Source organism: Carettochelys insculpta, chromosome 30, assembly GCF_033958435.1.
Source record: "Carettochelys insculpta isolate YL-2023 chromosome 30, ASM3395843v1, whole genome shotgun sequence".
Classification (NCBI taxonomy): Eukaryota; Metazoa; Chordata; order Testudines; family Carettochelyidae; genus Carettochelys; species Carettochelys insculpta.
In genome coordinates, this window is record NC_134166.1 from 677,282 (window position 1) to 697,836 (window position 20,555).

General features: G+C 57.6%; 2 protein-coding genes across 8 annotated transcripts; both read left to right on the plus strand.

Annotated features, from left to right (window-relative positions):
- The first annotated feature begins 86 nt into the window (after nucleotides 1-86).
- SCAMP3 (secretory carrier membrane protein 3) lies at nucleotides 87-8,462 on the plus strand. 2 transcript variants are annotated; one of them, XM_074980763.1, is made up of 9 exons: nucleotides 87-209; nucleotides 1,067-1,144; nucleotides 3,988-4,131; nucleotides 4,298-4,418; nucleotides 4,524-4,652; nucleotides 4,943-5,102; nucleotides 5,589-5,690; nucleotides 5,827-5,944; nucleotides 6,181-8,462. In XM_074980763.1, the coding sequence occupies exons 1-9, from the start codon at nucleotides 141-143 to the stop codon at nucleotides 6,325-6,327; spliced, it is 1,068 nt and encodes a 355-aa protein (XP_074836864.1). In that variant the 5' UTR covers nucleotides 87-140; the 3' UTR covers nucleotides 6,328-8,462. The 2 variants fall into 2 exon arrangements, with proteins under 2 accessions (XP_074836864.1, XP_074836865.1); XM_074980764.1 differs by lacking the exon at nucleotides 1,067-1,144 and adding an exon at nucleotides 881-1,013 and having other exon boundaries at nucleotides 119-209.
- Nucleotides 8,463-10,894: 2,432 nt separating this feature from the next.
- ENTREP3 (endosomal transmembrane epsin interactor 3) lies at nucleotides 10,895-19,338 on the plus strand. 6 transcript variants are annotated; one of them, XM_074981236.1, is made up of 13 exons: nucleotides 10,897-11,969; nucleotides 12,092-12,257; nucleotides 12,917-12,973; nucleotides 13,071-13,272; nucleotides 13,577-13,708; nucleotides 13,964-14,071; nucleotides 14,391-14,551; nucleotides 14,812-14,911; nucleotides 15,410-15,494; nucleotides 15,789-16,379; nucleotides 16,753-16,821; nucleotides 17,157-17,419; nucleotides 19,020-19,338. In XM_074981236.1, the coding sequence occupies exons 4-13, from the start codon at nucleotides 13,102-13,104 to the stop codon at nucleotides 19,191-19,193; spliced, it is 1,854 nt and encodes a 617-aa protein (XP_074837337.1). In that variant the 5' UTR covers nucleotides 10,897-11,969; nucleotides 12,092-12,257; nucleotides 12,917-12,973; nucleotides 13,071-13,101; the 3' UTR covers nucleotides 19,194-19,338. The 6 variants fall into 6 exon arrangements, with proteins under 6 accessions (XP_074837336.1, XP_074837334.1, XP_074837335.1 ...); XM_074981235.1 differs by having other exon boundaries at nucleotides 10,895-12,257; nucleotides 13,162-13,272; nucleotides 19,028-19,198; XM_074981233.1 differs by having other exon boundaries at nucleotides 10,896-12,257; nucleotides 13,162-13,272; nucleotides 15,410-15,452.
- Nucleotides 19,339-20,555: the final 1,217 nt, after the last annotated feature.

Below are 20,555 nucleotides of genomic sequence, written 5' to 3' on the forward strand. Positions count from 1 at the left end.
CATGCAGCGCGGCGAAGGGCCCCGCGACAGCGGAGGTGACGTACACAGGGAGCGAGCCAATAAGTGCGGGTCTGGCGGGCTCGGTAGGCGCCGCTCACACTGGGCAGGCGCTGGGGCAGGGTCGGGAGGCTGCGGCCGGCATGGCTCGGAGCGGGGCGGGCGGCGGCGGCGGCGGGACCCCCTTCGGGGAGCCGGACAACCCCTTCCAGGTGCGGGCGGGGGGCGCCGGAGCTTCGGGTAGGGGAGGGGGTCGTGTCCGCCCCGCTCCGGCCTCGACTACGCTACCGGGCCTGGCGCTGGGCGGCGGCGGCTGTGCGCCCCGAGCCGGTCCGGTCCGGTCCGCAGCGGCGCGCCCTGCCCGCAGGCCGAGCGGGGGTCGCGCGGGCTCCCCGGGGTTAGACCGGGGTGGGGGCCTCCGGGCCCTGCGCACGCGAGAGCGGACTCGTTCCACTTCCCGGCGAGCTCCCGCTCCTGGCTGCGCGGGGGGCACGGGAGCTGCCCTCCCTGTACGTGACCATTGCCCGCCGCTGGGCTGGGCTGGGCTGCGGCGCCTGTCACGCCGGACCCGGAGCCCTGCAAGTGCGGCGGAGCTGGCCGCGAAGTGCAGGGGAATTGCCCCCCTGGGGGCCAGCGCAGCTCTGGGCAGATGGCGGGTTCCGTGCTGAGACCTGGGAGGTCTGTCCATGGCTGCTGCTGTTCGCCCTCTGACGTTTGTGCTCTGAGAACCGACGTGTCCTTCAACCTTTCGCACTCGCAAGGAGGTCCCTTAGTGCAGTCCTGGGAGAACTGCCCAACTCGCTTTGTTGTTGGGTTTGCTTCGTTCTGCAGGCCGCTGCTATCTGATCAGCACCATGTCCCGTTTCTTGGCTTCCCTTTGCAGTGACGGACAGTGCTGGCCTCTGCCCTCATCACGAGTCGTGACATGGCCTAGGAGCTAATGTTGTGCTGAGCACGTGGGGTGGATGGCTGCTGTGGAAGCTGCTTGGGTGGCTACAGGGTCTGTGGTGAGGCAGGTGAGTGGGAGCACTCTTTGCTCATTTGACTGCAAATGTGTGCTCTGTTCCAGGATCCTGCTGTGATGCAGCACAAGCCCAGCACGGAGTATGCGACACTGGATGTGTACAACCCCTTTGAAACCAGAGTGGTAAGGAAGCTTCTGGATGCTAAAAGCAGAGCATGGGGTGCAGGCGGCTGAGAGGGCTAGCACTGGCCATGGGAATCTAGTGCTCTGCATCAGTCTGCCAGACCATGGAAATGCTTTCTTCCTTCCGGGTCACATCCCAGACTCGGGTCTGTGGCCTTTTGCTCTGAGCTGGGACTCATTGGGCAACTGGCCAACTCGTATGGGCTCTTGGGGACAGAAAGTTCCCGGTGCTTGTTTTAGTGGAAGGATAGTACTGGACTTTGTTACTGTGGGCTGGTCCTCCTCCACCCTACAGCTTCTCATACAGAGCTAGCTTTCTACATATGCAAGGGAAGAGAGACTCTGAGGGATTCATCCTAGCAGAGGGAATCTTGTGGGGGGAGGCGGGGTTAATGTCTGTCCAACTGTCATGGTTGGAGGATTTCGAAGCATAAGCAATGCATGGCCCTAGCCTCTCAGCCTGTGTTGAACACACACAGCTTGCATATTACAGCAGCTTCTCCCACCCTTTGGGACCTAAGAGCCTAACTCATTTGTGTATGGATGTTTACCTGTTATCAGCTTCGAGGTAGCTCTCATTTCCATTGTAACTACAGTAGAATCCCTCAGTTTCCTAGCTCCTGTCAGTGGCGGCAGCTTAAAGTCAGGCTGTGAAATCGATCCTTTCCGAGTCAGCCGACCAACTCCTGCTGTCCCTGACAGGGGCAGGTAAACTGCTGCTTTCAGGGACAACAAGAGTCAAGCTGCTGCCCCAGACAGGGTTTCCCAACAGCTGAGAAACTAACCAGCATGCCAGTGCTGATGAGTGTCAGGTCTCCTGTAAGCTGCTGGGAGCCAGGCTCCAGCTCCCCTCTGCTCACAAGAGACTGGAAACTGAGCAGTGCATCAGCACTGGTCAGTTTCCCACTCTTCTGAGTGGTGGGGAGTGAGGAACTGGAGCCTGGCTCCCAGCTTTGCTGCTCACCGGAGAAAGGAAACTGTCCAGTGCTGCTGTGCTGATCAGTTTCCTGGCTCCCCCCAAGTAATGTGGTATTTGACTTACATAGGGAGAATGCAACCTCTGCGTAAGTTGGGGCAGGCGGGGGCTCTACTGTGTTGACTCTCTAGTTTATTATAGGACTGGCTACAAGTGTTGTCTTTAGTATGAGATCAGAAGTACAACTGAGTTGGGATAAGTGATTGGTCCTTTTGGGACTTGGAGTAACCTGAATCTGATTGTGAGCTTTGTAAGGAACCATCCATTGCAAGGGCAGGGAAGAGAGTGTGTGACTCATGGTCGAGTTGTTAGTACCAGAGCAGAATGACACGTAGTCTGTGGAATCATAGAACACTAGAACTAGAAGGGACCTCAAGGGGTCGTAAAGTCCAGTCCTGGGCCCTCACAGCAGGACCAGGCAACGTCTAGATTACACTGATAGATGTTCATGTAACTTGTTCTGACATATCTCCAATGATGGAGATTCCACAATGTCCCTAGGCACTTTAGTCCTGTATTTAGCCACCCTGGCAAATATTTTTCGTAATGTCCAACCAAAACCACCCTCACTGCGGCTTTAGCCCATTGCATCTTGTCCTATTGTCAGAGATTAAGGATATTTTCTTCCTCCTTCTTGAAAGAGCCTTTTAGCCACTGGAAAGCTGGTATTGTCTCTTCTGTCTTTTCTCTTTTCCAGACTAAACAAACACATTTTTTTCAATGTTCTCTCATGGACTGTGTTTTCTGGAACTTTAATAATTTTTGTTGTTGTTCTCTGGACCTTCCACAATCTTTCCTGAAATATGGTTCCCAGAACTGGACACACTCCAGCTGAGGTCTAATAAGCTCAGAATAAGAGCAGAAGAATGACTTCTTGTGTCTTGCTCAAAACTCTGCTGTCAGTGGATACCAGAATGTTTGCTTTTTTTGCAGCGTCACGCTGACTCATTTTTAGCTTGTGGTCCATTATGATCCCTAGATCTTTCTTCAGTACTCCTTCCTTAGAGGGTCATTTCCCATTTCGTACATATGAGCCTGATCATTTTTTCCTAAGCAAAATTCTTATTGAATTTTGTTCTGTTTATCTCAGACCACTTCTCTAACTTGCCTGGATCATTTTGAATTATAATCCTATCCAAAGTTACTGACAACCCCTCCCATCTTAAAAATCATCTGCAAACTGCATGGCATAGAGAGTATGCATATAATCTGAATTGTTGATGAAGATACTGAACAGAACCTGTCCCAAAACTGATCCCTATAGTACCGCACTTGTTGCACCCTTCCAGCATGATTGTGACCCATTGATGATTGCATCTGATGAAGTGGGTCTTTGCCCTCGAAAGCTTATGCTCCAAAATATGTTAGTCTATAAGGTGCCACAAGACTACTTGTTGTTCTCAAAGCTACAGACTAACATGGCTACCTCTCTGATAACTTATTTCTGGAAACAACTATCCAACCAGTTTTGTGCCCATCTTACAGTAGTCCCATCTACATTGTATTTCCCTATTGTTAATTGATAAGAAAGTCACATGAGACTGTATCGCATGCTTAGTCCAGGTATACCACAGCTACTGCCTTCCCCTTATCCATAAGGCTTGTTAGCCGATCAAAGAAGGCTATCAGGTTGGTTTGATGTAATTTGCCCAACTTCCGGACACTGGAGTTTGTGTCCTGCTTATTAACAGCCTCTCCTGAGAGTGATGCTCCTCATGACCCACTGCAGGAAGCTGGATGCCAAGTCTAGGCATTTGAGCATCAGCAGCTCCCATCCCACGTGTTCCAGACCTGTGTAGTCTCCCTGCTAAATAGAAACACAAGACTGAGCAGTTTCCCTGTCTAACTATTCTCATGTCTCCAATAGCCACCCCCTCCCTACCAACCTCAACTAGGGGCTCAGCAGCCTCCACCAGTCACCAAGGTGCCCCAGCCGCTGGCCTCTGCCATGCAGCACCCGAAGAAGCCAGGCCCTGCTGAGTCCAAGAACTATGGCTCCTATGGAACTCAGGTGATGTGGACAGGGTGGGGGAGCTAACTTACTAGCAGTGGGCTTGGCTGACTCTTGTGCTATCTCAATTGAGGCTGGTGGAATTGAGTCACAGTTTGCAGAGGGGGTGGGAACAGCTGGCTCCTGGAGCCTGTGAGCTGAGTTGTTCCCTGTCTCTCCTGGTTAGGAGTCCACGGCAGCAGCCACAGCTGAGCTGCTGAAACGGCAGGAGGAGCTGAACCGCAAGGCAGAGGAACTGGACAGGCGGGAGCGGGAGCTGCAGAGTGCTGCTTTGGGCAATGCTGCAAGTAAGCACTAGAGCCGCTCCAGTGGGGGAAGTTCAGCAGCTCAGGCTCAGTGCAGTGGCGAAATGGTCCCCACTCAGGCCTCATATTTTCTGCTTTGCTTGGCAGTCAGACAGAACAACTGGCCTCCGCTTCCTTCACTCTGCCCTCTGAAGCCCTGCTTCTACCAGGACATCCCCATGGAAATCCCCACTGAGTTCCAGAGAACAGTCTCCTCCATGTACTACCTCTGGATGGGTGAGCATCTGGGGAAGGGCCCTAGCGTGCAGAGCCCACACAGCATGCTGCAGGCAGTGGAGAGGTGTGACAGTCCCTGGGGGCAGAGGTTGGGGGGCTTGGGGCACATCCTGGCACAGATGTAAGAATGTTCAGGGGCTCAGGGCCCTGGGACTGTGGATACTTTATGTACGGGGTTTGGCCCAGAGATGCGCTCCCATGCAGACCTTATTGCTGATGTGGGTGAGGTGGTGCCAGGAGGGTTAGGGCTCTGCTGCCCCTCGGATTGCCTAAACTGTTGTTTCTCTTAGCCAGCACCGTGACACTCTTCCTGAACTTCTTGGCCTCCCTGGCCTGGTTCTGTGTGGATCCCTTGGCTGGTTCAGACTTTGGCCTCTCTATCCTCTGGGTTCTCCTCTTTACACCCTGCTCCTTCCTGTGTTGGTACAGACCCATGTACAAAGCCTTCAGGTGCGTCCCAGTGAGGCATTCTTGTGCTGGCAAATCCATTAGGGCTGCTAATTCTTGAGCTGTTTTGTTCAATTACTGGGGCACCACAGGTGTGCTGTGGCTTCAGGGCTCAGCTGTGCCTTACTGTGGGTAGTGGTCATGCCTCAAAATCTTCCATGTCTTCCCTAGGGCTCCTGGGCTGTGTCCTGCAGCTAACCCCCTGCCGGACAGTGTGCCAGATTAGCACACTGGCTCCTCCCTGGAGGGGGTGACTCAAACAGCCCCCTAGTCTGTTTGCCTTGGGAGTCTGGGGAGCAGCTTTCCCTTCTCCCTGGCCCCTAAAGAGTTAAGTGTCGAAGCTGTGGGTAACTGCATTGTGTGGTTCTTCATGGGCTAAAACGGCAGGCCTGGCTGCTCAGCTTGAGTTCCCTGGCCTTGCTGGAGATTCTCCCCTTATGCAGGGACACGCTAACCTATCCCATCTGTCTCTTTGCCCACCGCCCCCAGGAGCGACAGCTCGTTCAACTTCTTTATGTTCTTCTTCATCTTCTTCGTCCAGGACATTGTGTATGTGCTACAGGCCATTGGCATCCCTGGCTCTGGGTTCAGGTAAGGGGTGTGGCTGGGCTGTCGGGGCCACCTGGTGCTGGACTTGAGAGCTGGCGAGTGGGGTTGCCAGGTGCTCTTGGTGGTGGGGAGGGGGCTGGGAGTCTGCATGTGGGTAGCCCACTCTGTCTCCTTGCAGTGGCTGGATAGCAAGTCTGAGTGTGCTGCGGAAAAACTCAGCTGCTGCTGTGATCATGATTCTGGTTGCTGTGTTCTTCACTGTGGTGGCTGTGCTGGGGATCTTCATGCTGAAGAGGGTGAGTACTGAACCAGGCCTCTGCCTCTTTCCTGGCCCCCACCTCCAAAGGCGGAGTGTTGGCTTCCAGCATGTACGAGAGCCCTGTGGGTCTTGGGCTCTGCAGGGACTGAGTGATTCTGCCCTGAGTCAGGGAGATTGCACCCTAGCTAGGGTGCCCCTCTCCTGCTGTGTGGGAAGTCGCACTGTGGGTGCTAGCCCAAGCACAGCCCCTTTGACCCTGGCCACCTATTCTAGGTCCACTCCCTGTACCGCCGGACGGGTGCCAGTTTCCAGAAGGCACAGGAGGAGTTTGCTGCTGGCGTCTTCTCAAATCAGGCAGTGCGCACGGCAGCAGCTAATGCTGCAGCAGGAGCCGCAGGCAGTGCCTTCCGGGCACAGTAGGGGTGGGCCAAACCCCTGGGTCCATCAGTCTCACATGGGCTATTTTTAAAGAAAAGGAAACCAAGCTGCACTTCCACTGGGTCTCCTTGTGTCTGCATTGGTCAATCAGGCTGCTCATCCCAGCTTGGAAGCACAGATGCCCAAATCTGCTGCTTTAACCTCCTCTGTCATGGACGGGGGATGCTCAGGCTTGGGCCACCCTGTGTTCAGAAGCTGTGGGTGACGATGGGGTTCCCTTGTGCTCAGGAAGGACCTCTGCCCCACTTCAGTCCCCCAGCTGCTTGGGTAGAGGGTGGGAATTGTGCATGTTGTATTCCCTGGCTGTTCTGGAAGGTGCCTCAGATGTACTTGGCCTGAGATCCCCAGCCCCTGCTGCCGCATGGGATGGCTATTGGGCAGCTTGCTGCTCCAGTGGAGAGGGGGGCTGACTTGTGTCCTAACTCAGCTGCCTCAGCCATTCCTGGGAAGGGCCAAGAGGGTAGCAGTAGCTCAGGACTGGGCACAGGTGTAGGTGTCTTGCTGTATTGCCTGTGGAGTTGGGAGCTCATTACCCGTCAAGGACACTCTGCCTACATTGGCTGCAGTAGCTATGATCTCGGGGGGGTGGGGGGGAAGAGAGGAGGGACAGCTGGGTGATAGGTGTGAATGGGAGAGTGGCTTTGGAGTCACCATCCAGCCCACATGCAGTGAAGAGTAACTGATTCAGGAAATAACATGGACCTATGTACTCTGGCCAGTAGCTGCTTCCCCACCCCCATGCTATGGCTGCTGCCTTGGGCTAGCATGTGCTTTGGGGCCCTATGGTGAACTCTTTCCTTGCATAGTCAGCAGGCAAGATGCCTGAATTGCTGCTCTGGGTGATGGTGCTCCTTGTCCCTCGGAGCTGCCTTCCCAGTAGTACAACCAGGCTTTGAGCCAGGCCTGGCTTCAATCCTGTCATTGGGACAGTTGCAGAGTGAGGACCGCAGCTCTGGCTTCCTTGGCCCCCAGAAGAGGCGACCTTCTATATGTACCTTGCATCCTCTGGGCTGGCCTATGTAGCATGATGATTCTTCAGTGCCCCAGGACATCAGCTGAAGGGAATTGTGCTCCTAACTTTCATCTACATCCTTTCCCCAGGGATTCCCTTGCTCTAGAGTGCCTTGTGTGCCCATGGCTGTTTCTCCCAGCATCTGCCTAATGCCCAGTGCCACCTGTCTCCCTCCCTTTATGCTGCAGGATCACTCCTGCCCTGGCTAGCAGTATGGCACAGGCTGCCTCAAGGGAGAGGGAGATGAGGGCAGAGCCCACAACACACTGGCTTGTGGATGAGGCAGCTGCAGCTCCCCCTTCCTGAGCTGGGTTTTGTTGGCTTGAAGCAGCTCCGATATTCTGGTTTCATCCCCAGTGCCATGGCTCCAAGCTCCTCTGCTGGCTGAAAGCCACATAACTGCTAGAGGGGTTCCCTGCCCTACTCCTGCTACTGTGCAGGGGCAGCAAGCAAGGCTCCAGGGCAGAAAAATTGACCTTTTTTCCCTGGGGGTGAGGGAGAGGCCAGAAAGCAGAGGCAGCCCCTTTTCCTGGCGTTGGGTGCACAGCAGGCTGCCCTATATGATTGGTTTGGGTTGGTGCCTTTCCTGGACAGAGCAATGAGCATAATCAGCAGCCAGGAAGACTTGAACGCTGACTGGATGGGCGGTTGAGTTCAGACAGGGCTTGCAAGGGAGGTGTGAGGGAATCTGTATCAGAGGAAGTTTGGCTGGATGGCTGGGGGGAGATCTAGCTTTCCTGGGCCATGGCTAGCAGGGAGGGGGAGATGGGCTGGACTTGGCCTTGCATAATGCTGTCCACTATGACATCCATGCTTCCAAGCAGTGCAGCAGTCTGGGTTCAGTAGTCACTGGTTTCCCTGGAGCTGTCATTCAGTGGCTGGCAGCTGTAGGAGGGGCAGGGATGTATTTCCTTTTGTCCCCCATGCTCCTGGGTGCCTGCAGCCTGTGCTGTCAGTGCATGCAAAAAGCAGAGCAACTGCTGGCATGCAGACGTCCCACACTGTTTCACTAATCACCTGACTCAGCTATGATGGGTTTCTTTTCTGTGCCAAATGAAAAGCCAGCCTTGATTTTACTTTAAATAAATAAACTTCTCCCTTTCAACAGTTGTGTGTGTTTGCATGGCTATTCATAGAATCATAGGGCTGGAAGGGACAGCAAGAGGTCAGCGAGTCTAGCCCCTGCCACAAGCAGGATCAACCCCTACTAAGTCATCCCAGCCATAACTATGTCAAGCTGGGCCTTAAAAACCTCTAGGAATGGAGATTCCACCACATCCCTAGGCCCCACAGGCTGTGCTTCACCACCCTCCTGGTCAAGTAGCTTTTGCCTAATATCCAGCCGCCGCCTCTGTTTCTGTAACTTCAGGCCATTACCCCTTGTTCTGCTGTCTGTCACCACTGAACAGTTTCTCTCTATCCCTTTTAGAGCTCCCCTTCAGGAAGCTGAAGGCTGCTATTAAATCATCTTTCAGTCTTCTCTTCTGCAAATTCAGTAAGCCCAAATCCCTCAGCTTTTCCTCACAGGGCTTGTGTTCCACCTCCTTAATCATTTTCATAGCAATGTGGGGGTGGTGTCCTGTGGCACCTTATAGACTGTTAGTCTGTAAGGTGCTAGAGGACTCCTCATTGCTTTTGCAGATCTACACTAACAGGGCTACCCCTCTGATACTTAATCATTTTTGTTGCCCTCCCCTGAACCTGCTTCAGCACATCCACGTCCTTTCTATAGTGGGGGTCCTAGAACTGGATGCAATACTCCAGATGTGGCCCCACCCGTGCCGTATAGAGGGGAACAACAACTGCTCTAGAGCTGCTCAAAATACCATTTGCCTTCTTGGCTTCAAGGGCATACTGTTTCCTCACATCCAGCCTGTCATCCACTATAATCCCTAGGTCCCTTTCTGCTGTACTGCTGCTTTGCCAGTCAGACTCCAGCCTATGATAATGCTTGGGCTTCTTCTGTCCCAAATGCAAGACTCTACGCTTCTCCTTGTTGAACTGCATCAGTTTTCTTTTGGCCCAATCCTCCAATTTATCCAGGTCACACTGGAGCCTATCAGTATTTTCCAACATATCTACCTCTCCCCCAGCTTGGTGTCATCTACAAACTTGCTGAGGGTGCAATCCAGTCCCTCGTCCAGTTCAAGATGTTGAACAACACTGGCCTGAGAACCGAGCATTGGGGCACTCCACTTGAAACTGACCCCCATCCAGATATTGAGCCATTGACCACTACCTGTCGGGCCAGACTGTCAAGCCAACTTTCTATCCATCTTATAGTCCATGTTTCCAATCCAGACTTCCTTAACTTATGGGCAAGAATGTTGAGGGACTGTATCAAAAGCTTTGCTGAAGTAAAGGTATATCACATCCAGTGACTTCCCTGTATCCACAGAATCAGTTACCTCATCATAGAAGCTAATCACAGTGGTCAGTCAGGACTTGCCCTTGGTGAATCCATGTTGACTACTTTATCCCTCTTCCAAGTGCTCCAAAATGGGTTCCTTGAGGATCCCCTCTATTATTTTCCCAGGGGTTGAGGTAAGGCTGACAGGTCTATAGTTCCCTGGATTGTCCTCCTTTCCTTTTTTAAAGGTGGGCACTACGTTTGCCTTTCTCCAGTCATCCAGGATCTCTCTTGATCTCCAAGAGTCTTTGAAGATAACAGCCAAAGGCTTGGCAATGACTCCTGTGTCCACACACTCATTTAGTGGTGGCTTCACAAGTCACACAGGAGCTGAAAGCACACTGGAGGCTGAGTGTAGGGGCTGGAACCTACACAGGGTGTCAGTGGCTGTGGGGTGCTGTGAGAGGAGCGTGCACTGGGAAATGGGATCATATCCCCCTTGTTTGGCAATCTTCAGCTCTCCTCCTGCCACTCAGGAGCAGGTTGGGCTAGGCTACAGGGGCCAGAGCATATGTTGTGTATTACCCCACACACTCAGACCCCAGTGGGCAAGCCCCCCCCCACCCCCACCCCGGCTGGGGTGCTGTGACTTGTCTGACTGGTCCAGGCATGCCCCTGCTTTCTGGCAGCATTTTGCTAGCCTTAAGCACTGGGGGTTGCTACGGGGCAGGAGCTGGCCTGCAGCCTCTCTGGTAGAATAGAAGAGCATTTCCATTAGGCAGGGGAGCTGCTGGGGTCATGGCTGTAAACAGGTGGGAGAGTTTAATAGCAGCAACAGCAGATGCACTCAGCTCCTTCCTTCCTCGTGCCACTTGGCCCCCCTCAGCCTGTCATAAATTCACCAGTGCCCCTCCCCCATACAGCCCGGGTCCAACGGGTCTTCCACTTGTCTGGGCAGCTCAGTGGCCCTGGGCTCAAGCAGTGGACCACGCACAGCCCTCCTGCTAGCCTGGGACTACTGGGCCCTGCGGGGGAGGGGCCCCCAACCCGGGGCTACCGGGCACTGCGGGGCCAGCCGCACTCGCAAGCCGGAGCTCGGCCCCCGCCTCGGTCACGTGCCGCCCAGCGGGCGCTCCCGGCCGGAGACTACAACTCCCAAGGTGCAGCGCGGCGCGCCCGCCCCCCCGCATCCGCCCAGGCTGAGCATCCCGGAGAGATGCAGGCGCGGGGCAGCGGGCGGCAGCGCCGCAGCATCCCGGGAGTTGCCCCCGCCGCGCCCCTTCGGGCCGAGCTCCGCCGCGCCCGGCGATGCCTCCTGCCGACTGACCTGAGCGCCGCCTACCGGAGCCGCAGCAGAGGGAGTCGCCCTGCAGGGAGTGGCCTGGCCCCCCGCACCCGCGGGGCGGGGGGCGACGTGGGGTGGCAGGAGTCCCGAACCTCTCGGGGTGCTTGGAGGGTGCAGCCCGCCTCAGCGGCACGTCTTGGGCCGGAGGCAGCCGCGGGGCTGGCTGCGGAGCACTCGCGCACCTTTTCCACCCTGCTTTGGGTAGCAGAAGTTGCCTGCTGTGACCTCTTGGGGGAAGCCTCTGGAACTGGGTGTGGGAGTGGGCCAGAGAGGCCCCTGGCCCTCTGCCTGTCCAGGGCTCCCTAGCAGATCTGTGATCCCCTTGCTGCAGACTCCCCAGGACAGCTGGATCAGAGGGTGCTCCCATGCCCAACTAGGGCGGTGGGCGAGACGCTTCTCTCCCATCAGGTCTGGTTGCTGCCCTTCTGGGGTGTCTTCTTCAGGAGCAGGAGCCTGGCCTGGAGACGGCATCTCCCATCAACTTTGTCTCTTTACAAAGCAAAACTTTGACCTGCAGACCTGAGCCTGGGCACCTCCAGCCCAGCTCCATGCAGTGTTTGGAGCTGCTTCCAGGGATGCCAGAGGGACACCCCCCAGCTCTTGGGAAGCTGTTCTGCATCCAGTGAGGAGTGTCCAGTCAGAGGTGCTCCCCAGAGCGGGATGCTGAGACAGAGGGATCGCAGGGCATCCTGTTCTGTGAGTGAGAAGAGTTGGGGAACCGTAGTCAGAGAGCAGGGTCTGCAGTCCTGCCTGCCCTGAAATCTCCAGTCCCAGTGGCAACACGTGGCCAGCTCAGAGCAGTAGGAGCAGAGAGAGCAGAACAAAAACTGCACAGATCTCAGCCAGAGAAACAAGCCTTCCTGGATCTGATGCTGGCTTTGCTCTGGGGAGATCAGCCAGCCCCACATCTTAACCTGGTAACTGCAGCAGGCTTCCTGCACAACCCTGGGTCAGGCCTGCACCTTTTCCTGACCTGGGACCAAGTCATGCCATCTCCCAGCGACTCCAGCCACTCCCTGACCGGCCGCTCCTCCCGCAGCCTCACCCATCTCCGAGTGCAAAGGACCTGGCTGCAAATCCTGCTGGTGCTGGGCTTCATTCAGGTGATCCTGGGCATCCTGGTCACCACCTTCAGCCTTGTGGCAGCTACCATCACGCCCTCTACCAAGGTCCGGCACTCCTGTCCTTCCTGGGCTGGCTTCTTGGTGAGTCTTCTGGCTCTTGCAGACAAGGAGCTGCCATCTGCAGGGAAACTGGGGAATCTCCAGCTGGGCTAGAGGTGCTGGCCCAGGCTTGTGGGTTGGTCTGGACTGTGCAGCTGGCTTTTCTGGGGGTTGACTGGGGTGCCGGACGGGAGCCAACTGCTGTGGAGGAGATAGAGACCTGCTCCCTTATGCCTTTTGTCGGCTAGGAGAGTTTCCAAAATAATGCATTACTCCCCACCCCCATCCCTGGCATTAAGACTGGGTGGCCACAGGGCTGAGAACTTGGCCTTTGGGCAAATCCTCCTAAACTGGCTTCCTGATTAACTTCCCCCTAGCCCCTCTGTGCCTGCCCTGCTGGAGGCTACCTAGCGATGGCCCCCCTGACCAGCTTTGACCTGTCTGCAGGTCCTGGGCTCTCCAGAGGGCCCTGATTCGGCACTTTTCTCAAGCTGGCAGCAAAGAGGCACTCAGCTGCCTTGGCCTTGCTGCCTCTGTCCAGAATGGGCCTTGCTCCCAAGGCTAGGCTTTGGCCCAAGGCCCTCTGGGGCCAGGTTTTGGAGTAGCAGGGCACAGAGTGAGCTTCTGTAGCCTGTGGGTGGGTCTGGGGCTCCAGCCCCTTCTCCATCCTCCCCTTGTAATTCCTGCCCATCTGTCCCCAGCTGGCGCTGTCTGGGCTCATCGGCATCGTGTCCTGGAAACGGCCTTTCACCCTGGTGGTAGGTGTCTCTGTGTTTGGACTGGGGTGTCCTCACTACACTGCTCCTGTCCCAGGCTGGGGTCGGCAGAGCAAACAGCAGTCCCTTGCGCATGCAGGTGCGGATCGTGGAGCTGGCATCAAGTGTGCATGCTGGCCAGTCCATTCTCACTCTCCCGACGCACCTGCCTCTGTCTGTCCTGGCTGCAGATCACCTTCTTCACGCTGCTTTCCGTGCTGGGCGTCATGCTGAGCCTTGCTGGCTCCATCCTCTCCTGCCAGAATGCTCAGCTGGTGAAGTCCTTGGAGGTCTGCACGAGGGTAAGACTGACCCAGCCTGGCCTTCCACAGACTCTGCCTCCTGGGGCCAGCCAGGGAGAGACAGCCTCTTTTGCCCCAGGGTGAGGCAGGGCAATGGTTCCAGGGGAGGGATGGGCTGTTATCCCAGCTCGCTAGACTCATAAGGGGCTGGTGCTTGCAGAAGGGACCTACTGGCTGGGCCTCTCCGCCGAGCCCCAAGTGCCCTGGCTGCTGCTGCAGGGCAGGTGGTGGAATGGGCAGGCTCCTTGTGTCCAGCCCCAGGGGCTTGGTCATCCTTTGCACGGGGTCTCTCCTCTCCTTTCAGGAGAAGGACTCCTGTATCTGCTGCCAGGTGCATTCTGAGCACTCATCCTTGGGCCCTGCCTGCAGCAGGCAGGGTGAGACACTGACCCTCTTCCCCAACCCTGACTGCTGGAGCATCCGCCTGGCTCTGAAGGTAAGCAGGCTGGCTGCACTGCGTAGATGGGGAGGCTTGGCATCTGCAGGGGTTTTCTGTTGCAGGAGACAAGGAGGGGCCTGATCTCTGTGGTGCTTGTGTCTGGGGGGTCCTTCTTATGCCCTCTGCTTGGAGTAGGCAGCTTGGCGGGGTGTTGGGGGTGCTGTACTCTTTGCACTGGGGTGGGGGCTCCCTAGGCTGTCCATACGCTGAGCAGCGTTTCTGGGGCTCATTCCTGTCTCCCTCTCATCCCAGGATCTGCTCTTCAGTGTTTGTGGCCTGACTATCTTCTCCACCGTTGTCTGCACACTCTCAGCTGTCACGTGCTGCATCCAGATCTTCTCCCTGGACATTCTCCATGTGGTATGGCCTGGCCTGGCCTGCAACTCCTCTCCCAGCAGGAGGGTCAGGGACACTCCCTTGGGATGCTAGACGGAACCTGGAGGGAATGGGAGGATCTTGCCCTCAAATCTCCTTGCACCTGGGGGCATCCCCTGCCTGTGCCCCCGCATGCTTTGCCTGTCTCAGGGACACAAGCATTTGCAGTGTGCAGGCTGGGGAGCAGGTGGTGCGGGAGCTGCTCCCCTGAGGCCTCTCTGGATGAACAGGGCCAACAGCAGAAGGGGATATAGCCTGGTCCTGGGCCCTGGCAGGTTCCCCTCTCACTCCCCTCTCCCTGCAGCTGGCCCCGCAGCGCTCCAGCTCAGTGACCCTGGAGTGCACATCGCCCCCAGACCTCTTCCTGCAGAACATGATGGACTTTGAGGAGTTTGTGCCCCCGGTGCCCCCCCCTCCGTATTACCCGCCGGAGTACACCTGCAGCTCCGAGACTGATGCCCAGAGGTACCATGCCCTGGGGGGGGGGGAGAGGGGGGGAAGTCCAGTGGTGAATCATGGGTGGAGGGACCCCAGGGATATACAGAGTCAGCAGGTGCTCAGGGGAGGGTGTGAGCCAGATAGGGGGCTAGGAGAAGGGTTGGCTGGGGGTGGGGATTGGGAGCAGAGGTAGGAGGTCAGGGCAGGGCTCTGGGCAGGGTTCAGCTTGGACCCAAGGTTTGGCACCCCACTGTAGCTGATGCCCCTTTTCCCATGTGGACTCGCAGCATCACCTATAATGGCTCCATGGACAGCCCCGTGCCTCTTTACCCCACTGACTTCCCCCCATCCTACGAGACCGTCATGGGACTGCGGGCTGCCAGCCAGGTAAGGAGCCCAGGGGCTCTTGGCTTGGCCAAGCAAAGAGAGCTGGGGCTGGTGCCTGTCCAAGCCTCTTCCCAGGGCCAACGGTGCCCTCCACAGTGTAAAAAGGGAAGGGCGAGGGAGGACCCAAGGGTGGGCTGGGTGAGGGAAAGGAGGAACCAGAACAGATTTGAGGAGGAATTGCAGTGAGCTGAGACTGAGGACCAGGATGTGAGTTGCACTTTCCTGTGGGCATCTTCTTAGCCTGTCGTGGACTGTGTTGTGGTGTTAAGAGACCTGGGACTGCCAGCTTACCTCGCCCACCCTGCGTCTGTAATTTCCTGGGGCCAGCCCTGTGCTGCATCTGTCCCAGCTATCTCAGGCCTGGCCTCTCTCAGCAGGGCATTCTGTGGGGGTGCAGGGCACAAAGGCTAAATGGGGGGCATGCCTAGTGTGCAGTATCTCCATCTAAATGGTTTCCGAATGGTTCTGAGCTGTGACATGATTGTGTCCACCCTGCAGGCCACGCTGTTTGAGTCGCAGCTCGTGGATCCATCGCATGGCTGTACGTGTGACCGTGTTCCCTCCATTGTGCTCAGCGGGGAAGGTAACAGGTCCTTGGGGAGCAGCTGTAGGTGTGCAGCAGCCCAAGCTCCAGTCTGCCCATGGCTGGGTGGGAATGGGGCAGGGAGGGAGGCACCTTGCATGTCGGGAGTGGGGGTGCACTGTGCCTGAAGGCTAGGTGGGAGGACAGTGGCATGTACCCAGTAGGGTGGAGCTGGAAGTCCAGTGCCTGGGGGCCGGTTCCCAGCAGGGCTGGATGGGTGCTCCCAAAGTAGAGAACTTGGGGGTGGGCGCCCATCTCCCCCAGCCCTGTGCATCCTGCCCATGTGCCTTGCAGTGTCCATGGACAGCAGCTCCCTGATCATGTCCGAGATCATCGACATCCCCGGCGACAGCAGCCCCTCGGAGGACTCCTGCTTGCTGGAGCTGCAGGGCTCCATGCGTTCAGTTGACTACATCCTCTTCCGCTCCATCCAGCGCAGCCGTGCTGACTACTGCCTGAGCGTAGACTGCGTGCAGTGTGGCCACCATCCCCGCAGCCCCACGCTGCACCTGCAGGGCCCCTTTGAGGATGTGCCCCAGCCCCGGGGGCGGGGGGAGCGCTCATACTCCTGCTCCACCCCGGACACCTGTTGTGAGGGGCTCCTGGAGGTGGGCAGGGCTGTGACCCACAGTTGCAATCGCCTGGAAGGGCTGGCTCGTTGCACTGCACCCTGCTTCCCTGAGGTGCGACTCAAGGGCAAGAGCTTGCTGCCAGGGCAGCAGGCCCCTAGCTCCACCGGCTCCCTGTACCCAGAGCCCAGGACCCGCCACCATCAGCGACGCAGCAGTGAGACATCCTGCTTGCTGTCCCCAGCCCACAACCTGAGCCAGCAGCCGCTCCTGCGCTCCCACAGCGACCCTGGCATTGCTGTTGTCAGTGACCCTGGTAGGTGGGACCTGCCGGGGGAGCAGTGGTGGGGTCCAGGCATTGTTCAGGTTCCACTGTCCTGTGCAGGGGGGTGGATGGACCAGGCACACTTCTCAGGGGGAGGTCCATGTTCCTGGTCACCAGGCAGGTGGCTGTGGTTCCGTCACATGGGGGTGGGCATGGACAGAGATGCAGCTCCGGCTGGGGGACTTAGGCATGCCAGGCAGTAGATGGGTGCAGGAGCTGGGGCATATGTGATCACACTCATGCACAGAGCTCATGTGAGGGGATAGAAGCCTGCAGCCAAAGGGTTACTGCCTGCTGCTGGGGTGGAATCTGGGGGAAGAGGGCAGAACCTGAGTGTTTCCCACTTGCTTCGTTCTCCTTCCAGCCAACTTCAGGGATCTGCTTTATACCAAAGTGCTAGAGGATGATGCATCCAGTTCCTCTGCAGACACAGGTCAGGGCAGAGTCTGCTTGGTGGGTGCAGCCAGGGGGAAGGTTTGGAAATCACACGTGGGGAGGAGGGAGGCGTGACCCCTGCACTGGCAATGTTTGGCAGGATGCCTGGGAGCAGAGTAGCCAGGAGTGCCCCATGACCCGGCTCCTGCCCTTCTCCATATAGAACCCTCTGGTGGGAGAGGCTGGCTCAGTAGGAAGCCCATTCACCCCTACACTGAGTGCAGTGCATTGCAGCCCTGCGCCTCTGATGCCCCCTATGCTAAGTCTGCGCTTTTACCCCTTGCTGCCGCGTCCCCCTGTGCCCATGGTTCTCACTGTCTGGTCTCCTTGCAGGGCTGTGCTCTGATGCCTGCCTGCTCCAGCTGTCACACTGCGACTTGCCCCCACTGCGCCGGGCTGGCTCGGCTGGGAAGAACAAGTTGCTGGTGCCCAAGAAGGTGACACAGCAGCTGTCAAAGGCAGCAACGCGGTCCTTGGGGGACCTGAAGGTTTGTCGTGGCACCCGGGGGCTGGTGGCCAGGTTCCTGCAGAGATCCAAGCGCAGCCTGGCATCTGGTGTGGAGATGGCTGGGCACAGCTCCCAGGGCCACAAGCAGGTGAGGGATTCATGTTGGCCATGCTCTGCACACAGGGCAGCTGAGGCACCCCACCAGGCCCCATGTTGCCCAGCCCTCTGGGCCCAGGCCTGGCTTGTCCCCTAGACAGGCCCAGTCCTATGTAGCCTGGCTTGCTTTGCACCTGCCCTTCCCTGAGGAGATGGCCTGGCTGGGAGCTCCCCATTCCCATTTGCTGGACAATGGAGTCCTGCTGCAGCCAGCCTATTAGCCCTGGGTTATCCCAGCCCCTCGATCCGCTCACTTGGCTGGGTGCTCAGGAGAGTAGTGGGATCATTGAGTGTGTTCTGCCCCAGGCTGGACTGGCTTCAGGCTGCCATAGCCATAGCAAACCCTCATCTGCCCTCCTCTGAGCGGCTGTGGGACTCCCTGTGCTCCTGCCTGCACTCCAAGTGGGGGAGCAATGGCAGCTTCAGGTGCGGGAGGGGATGGCAGCATCCAGGAGGTGTGTAGAGCCAGGCTTGGGGCAAGGGACTCCTCAGTCCTAAAGTGACCCTGGCTCTGCCACCGACTTACAGTCCTATTTGGCGTCAGTTTCCCACTTGTGAAAAGGGGCCCGTGACCCTTCCCTGCTGTGGGTTAGTAATGGCCGATGAGGTACTGTTGCACTGCTCAGTGCTGGGGGCTCAAGCAGGACCAGCCTGTGCTGAGTAACAATTCCTGGGAACTCACAGCTTGTCAGCCCATGCCTAGCACTGCCACATGCCAGCAGCCCAACCCTCTTCCTTCCAAGCCAAGCACACACATTCCTCCTCGGGCAGTCATCTGCCCAGCCTGCAATTAGGCGCCTGCTCTGGCAAAGCTTTTAGGTCACTCTTGTGACATCAGACCTGAGCGTACTGGCCTTCCCCTCCTAGCCCAGGCGGCCTGGTCTGGGGTATCTCCTGCAGGGTGTAAGTCACAGCTTAAAGCCACAATTCCAGACCTGAGCCCCGGATCTCCCTGAAGAGCTCAGATCCCTCCTGGAAGCTGTTCCTGATTTTGTGCCCTGGGAGACCCTCCTGGAGGTTTGTGGCTGTTCTGCCTCAACCAGACAGCAAGCAGCTCTGCCCAGCTGGGTCACAGGCCGCTTGCACCGAGCCCCCACCTGAGCCAGCTGCCTCCTTGCCCTCAGGCCCTGGCTGTGGCCTGGCCTCCGTCAGAGGTGACTAGGTGCAAGGTGCTGGCTCTCCCCACCTCGCACAGCTTGGCTGGACCCTCTCCAACCCCTGGTCCCTGCAGTTCAGCCAGCTGGGACATGGCAGAGATGCTGCCGTAACGGGACATGGCAGCTAGTTTGCATCCTGGCATTCCCTGGGGGCTGTTCTGCCTGGCAGAGCTTCTCCTAGATGTGCCCTTGTGGCCAGGTTTCCCCGCCAGAGCACCATAGACCCACATGCCCCCATCCCTGCAAGCCCTTTGCCTAACAGCTGCCAGCCCGAGGTTCAGCAGGGGGCAGAGCCCAGGTCCTCTGCTCTCCAGGCACTGGCCTCTCCTGGTGCAAAGTCTGTGCTGCAGCTCTGGGAGGAGGCTGGTCCAGGCTGGAGGGGGTGTGGGGTGGGCACTGCAGATGCGCTATCCGCACCTCTGCCCTTGTTGCCAGGTGCCCAGGTGCCTGTGGCAGGCAGCAGAGCACGCGCTGCCTGAAGGGATTCACCTGCAGAGCTGTGGGGACCTGAGCTCCACATCATCGCTGCGCCGCCTCTTGTCTGCCCGCCGGCTGGAATGCAGCCGGCCCCACCGCCTCAGTGGGGTCTACAAGGAGAGCATCCTCTGAGGGAGCTGCCACCTCATCTGACCCTTGGCTTCACCAGTGCCTGGGCTCCCTAGCCAGAACTGGAAGCAGACTGCAGGCTGGCTCCTGCCCAGCAGTTCTTCCTCACTCCCAGGCAGCAAGGGGAGAAAGCACAAGACAAGGCCACGCGTGCAGCCTTCCAAGGCCAGGTTGTTGGATCTCAGCACATGACTCTGGGAGGGGCAGGGCTTGTAGTGGATACTTTCCATGTCCTGATGAACATGGACACGGTCTGCTTTACACTGAGGCAGTGCATGACCTTGTGCTCCCTCCCAGGGGCCTGCGTGCTTTGGGGTGGCAAGAGGTGTTCCTGGGGCCCAGCTCTTTGCTGCATATTGGGCAATTGCCACATGTGCAGTGTGTCTCCACACAGGCCCTCATATTAACCCAGCAGCAGTGCCTGAGCCTAGACCTGCCTCCTACTCTGAGGTCTGCTGGTCCAGATGCTGGCATGGTTCCCAAGGCCAGAAAGCTGGGCTGAACGTGCCCAGAGACATTCTCCCATGACTCGCCTGGGCCTCGTGTGGCCCCTGCACTCAGTGATGGTGGCTGCCCAGCCAGGTCACCTCCTGGGGCTGTCAGGGCAATTGTAGGCTTCAGCCCTGACCTTCATGCTGTGCAGCCTTGGCTGGAGTGGCAGAATGGGGGGGACAAGGGAGGCCACCCAGGGCTCCTCCACAGCCAGTCTCCTCTACTGAAAGGAGCCTTCCCTTTGGTTCTCTGCTGCTGCCTGTCATTCCTTGCACCTGCCCTCCAGCACTGGCCTTGCTCTGGGTGACAGGGCTGCCCTTGCTGGGCTGGGGCGTGAGCATGGCCAGGGGCAGACCTGAGGCCTGGGGGACTTCAGGAAGCTGCAGAACCAAAGCCTTGTGTGCACTTAGGCTAGAGCCAACCGACCTGCTCAGGGGCAATGTTCCAGGCTTTCATTTCGCACATGCTTCTAGGGGTTGCTGTCATCCCTGTGCTCCTCATGGGGTGAGGAAGAAGGAAGGGTGATGAGAGAAACGCTCCTGTCGACCTCCCGCCACGTGGGCAAACATGGAAGTCGACCATGGATAATTTGATTTTAGCTATGCAATTGGCAGAGCTACAATTGTGTATCAGCAGTCGACTTCTGGGTCTAGCGTAGACAGTCTTAGTCCCCATCCCACAGCTAGGCTTTCCCTGTCCCTGGGCTCTGGCAGCCTATCCTTCCTCCTCCCCGCCAGCCAGCTGCTGCCTTTGCTTGTGCACTGCATGCCACGGGCAGCTCCCACCTCTCTAGGCTGGGAGGGGGAGTACAGGGTGCATGTCGGGGGGGGCAGGGTTGCACTTTTTTTACTTTGGGAAGCATGTTGGGAACAG

Bases quoted from the DNA above. Each gene is read 5' to 3' on its own strand.
- SCAMP3 (XM_074980763.1), top strand. From the start codon at position 141: ATGGCTCGGAGCGGGGCGGGCGGCGGCGGCGGCGGGACCCCCTTCGGG. The intron at 210-1,066 runs GTGCGGGCGGGG...GCTCTGTTCCAG, and splicing joins AGCCGGACAACCCCTTCCAG to GATCCTGCTGTGATGCAGCA. The intron at 1,145-3,987 runs GTAAGGAAGCTT...TGTCTCCAATAG, and splicing joins ACCCCTTTGAAACCAGAGTG to CCACCCCCTCCCTACCAACC.
- ENTREP3 (XM_074981232.1), top strand. From the start codon at position 11,922: ATGCTGGCTTTGCTCTGGGGAGATCAGCCAGCCCCACATCTTAACCTG. The intron at 13,709-13,963 runs GTAAGCAGGCTG...CTCTCATCCCAG, and splicing joins GCATCCGCCTGGCTCTGAAG to GATCTGCTCTTCAGTGTTTG. The intron at 17,420-19,019 runs GTGAGGGATTCA...CCTTGTTGCCAG, and splicing joins GCTCCCAGGGCCACAAGCAG to GTGCCCAGGTGCCTGTGGCA.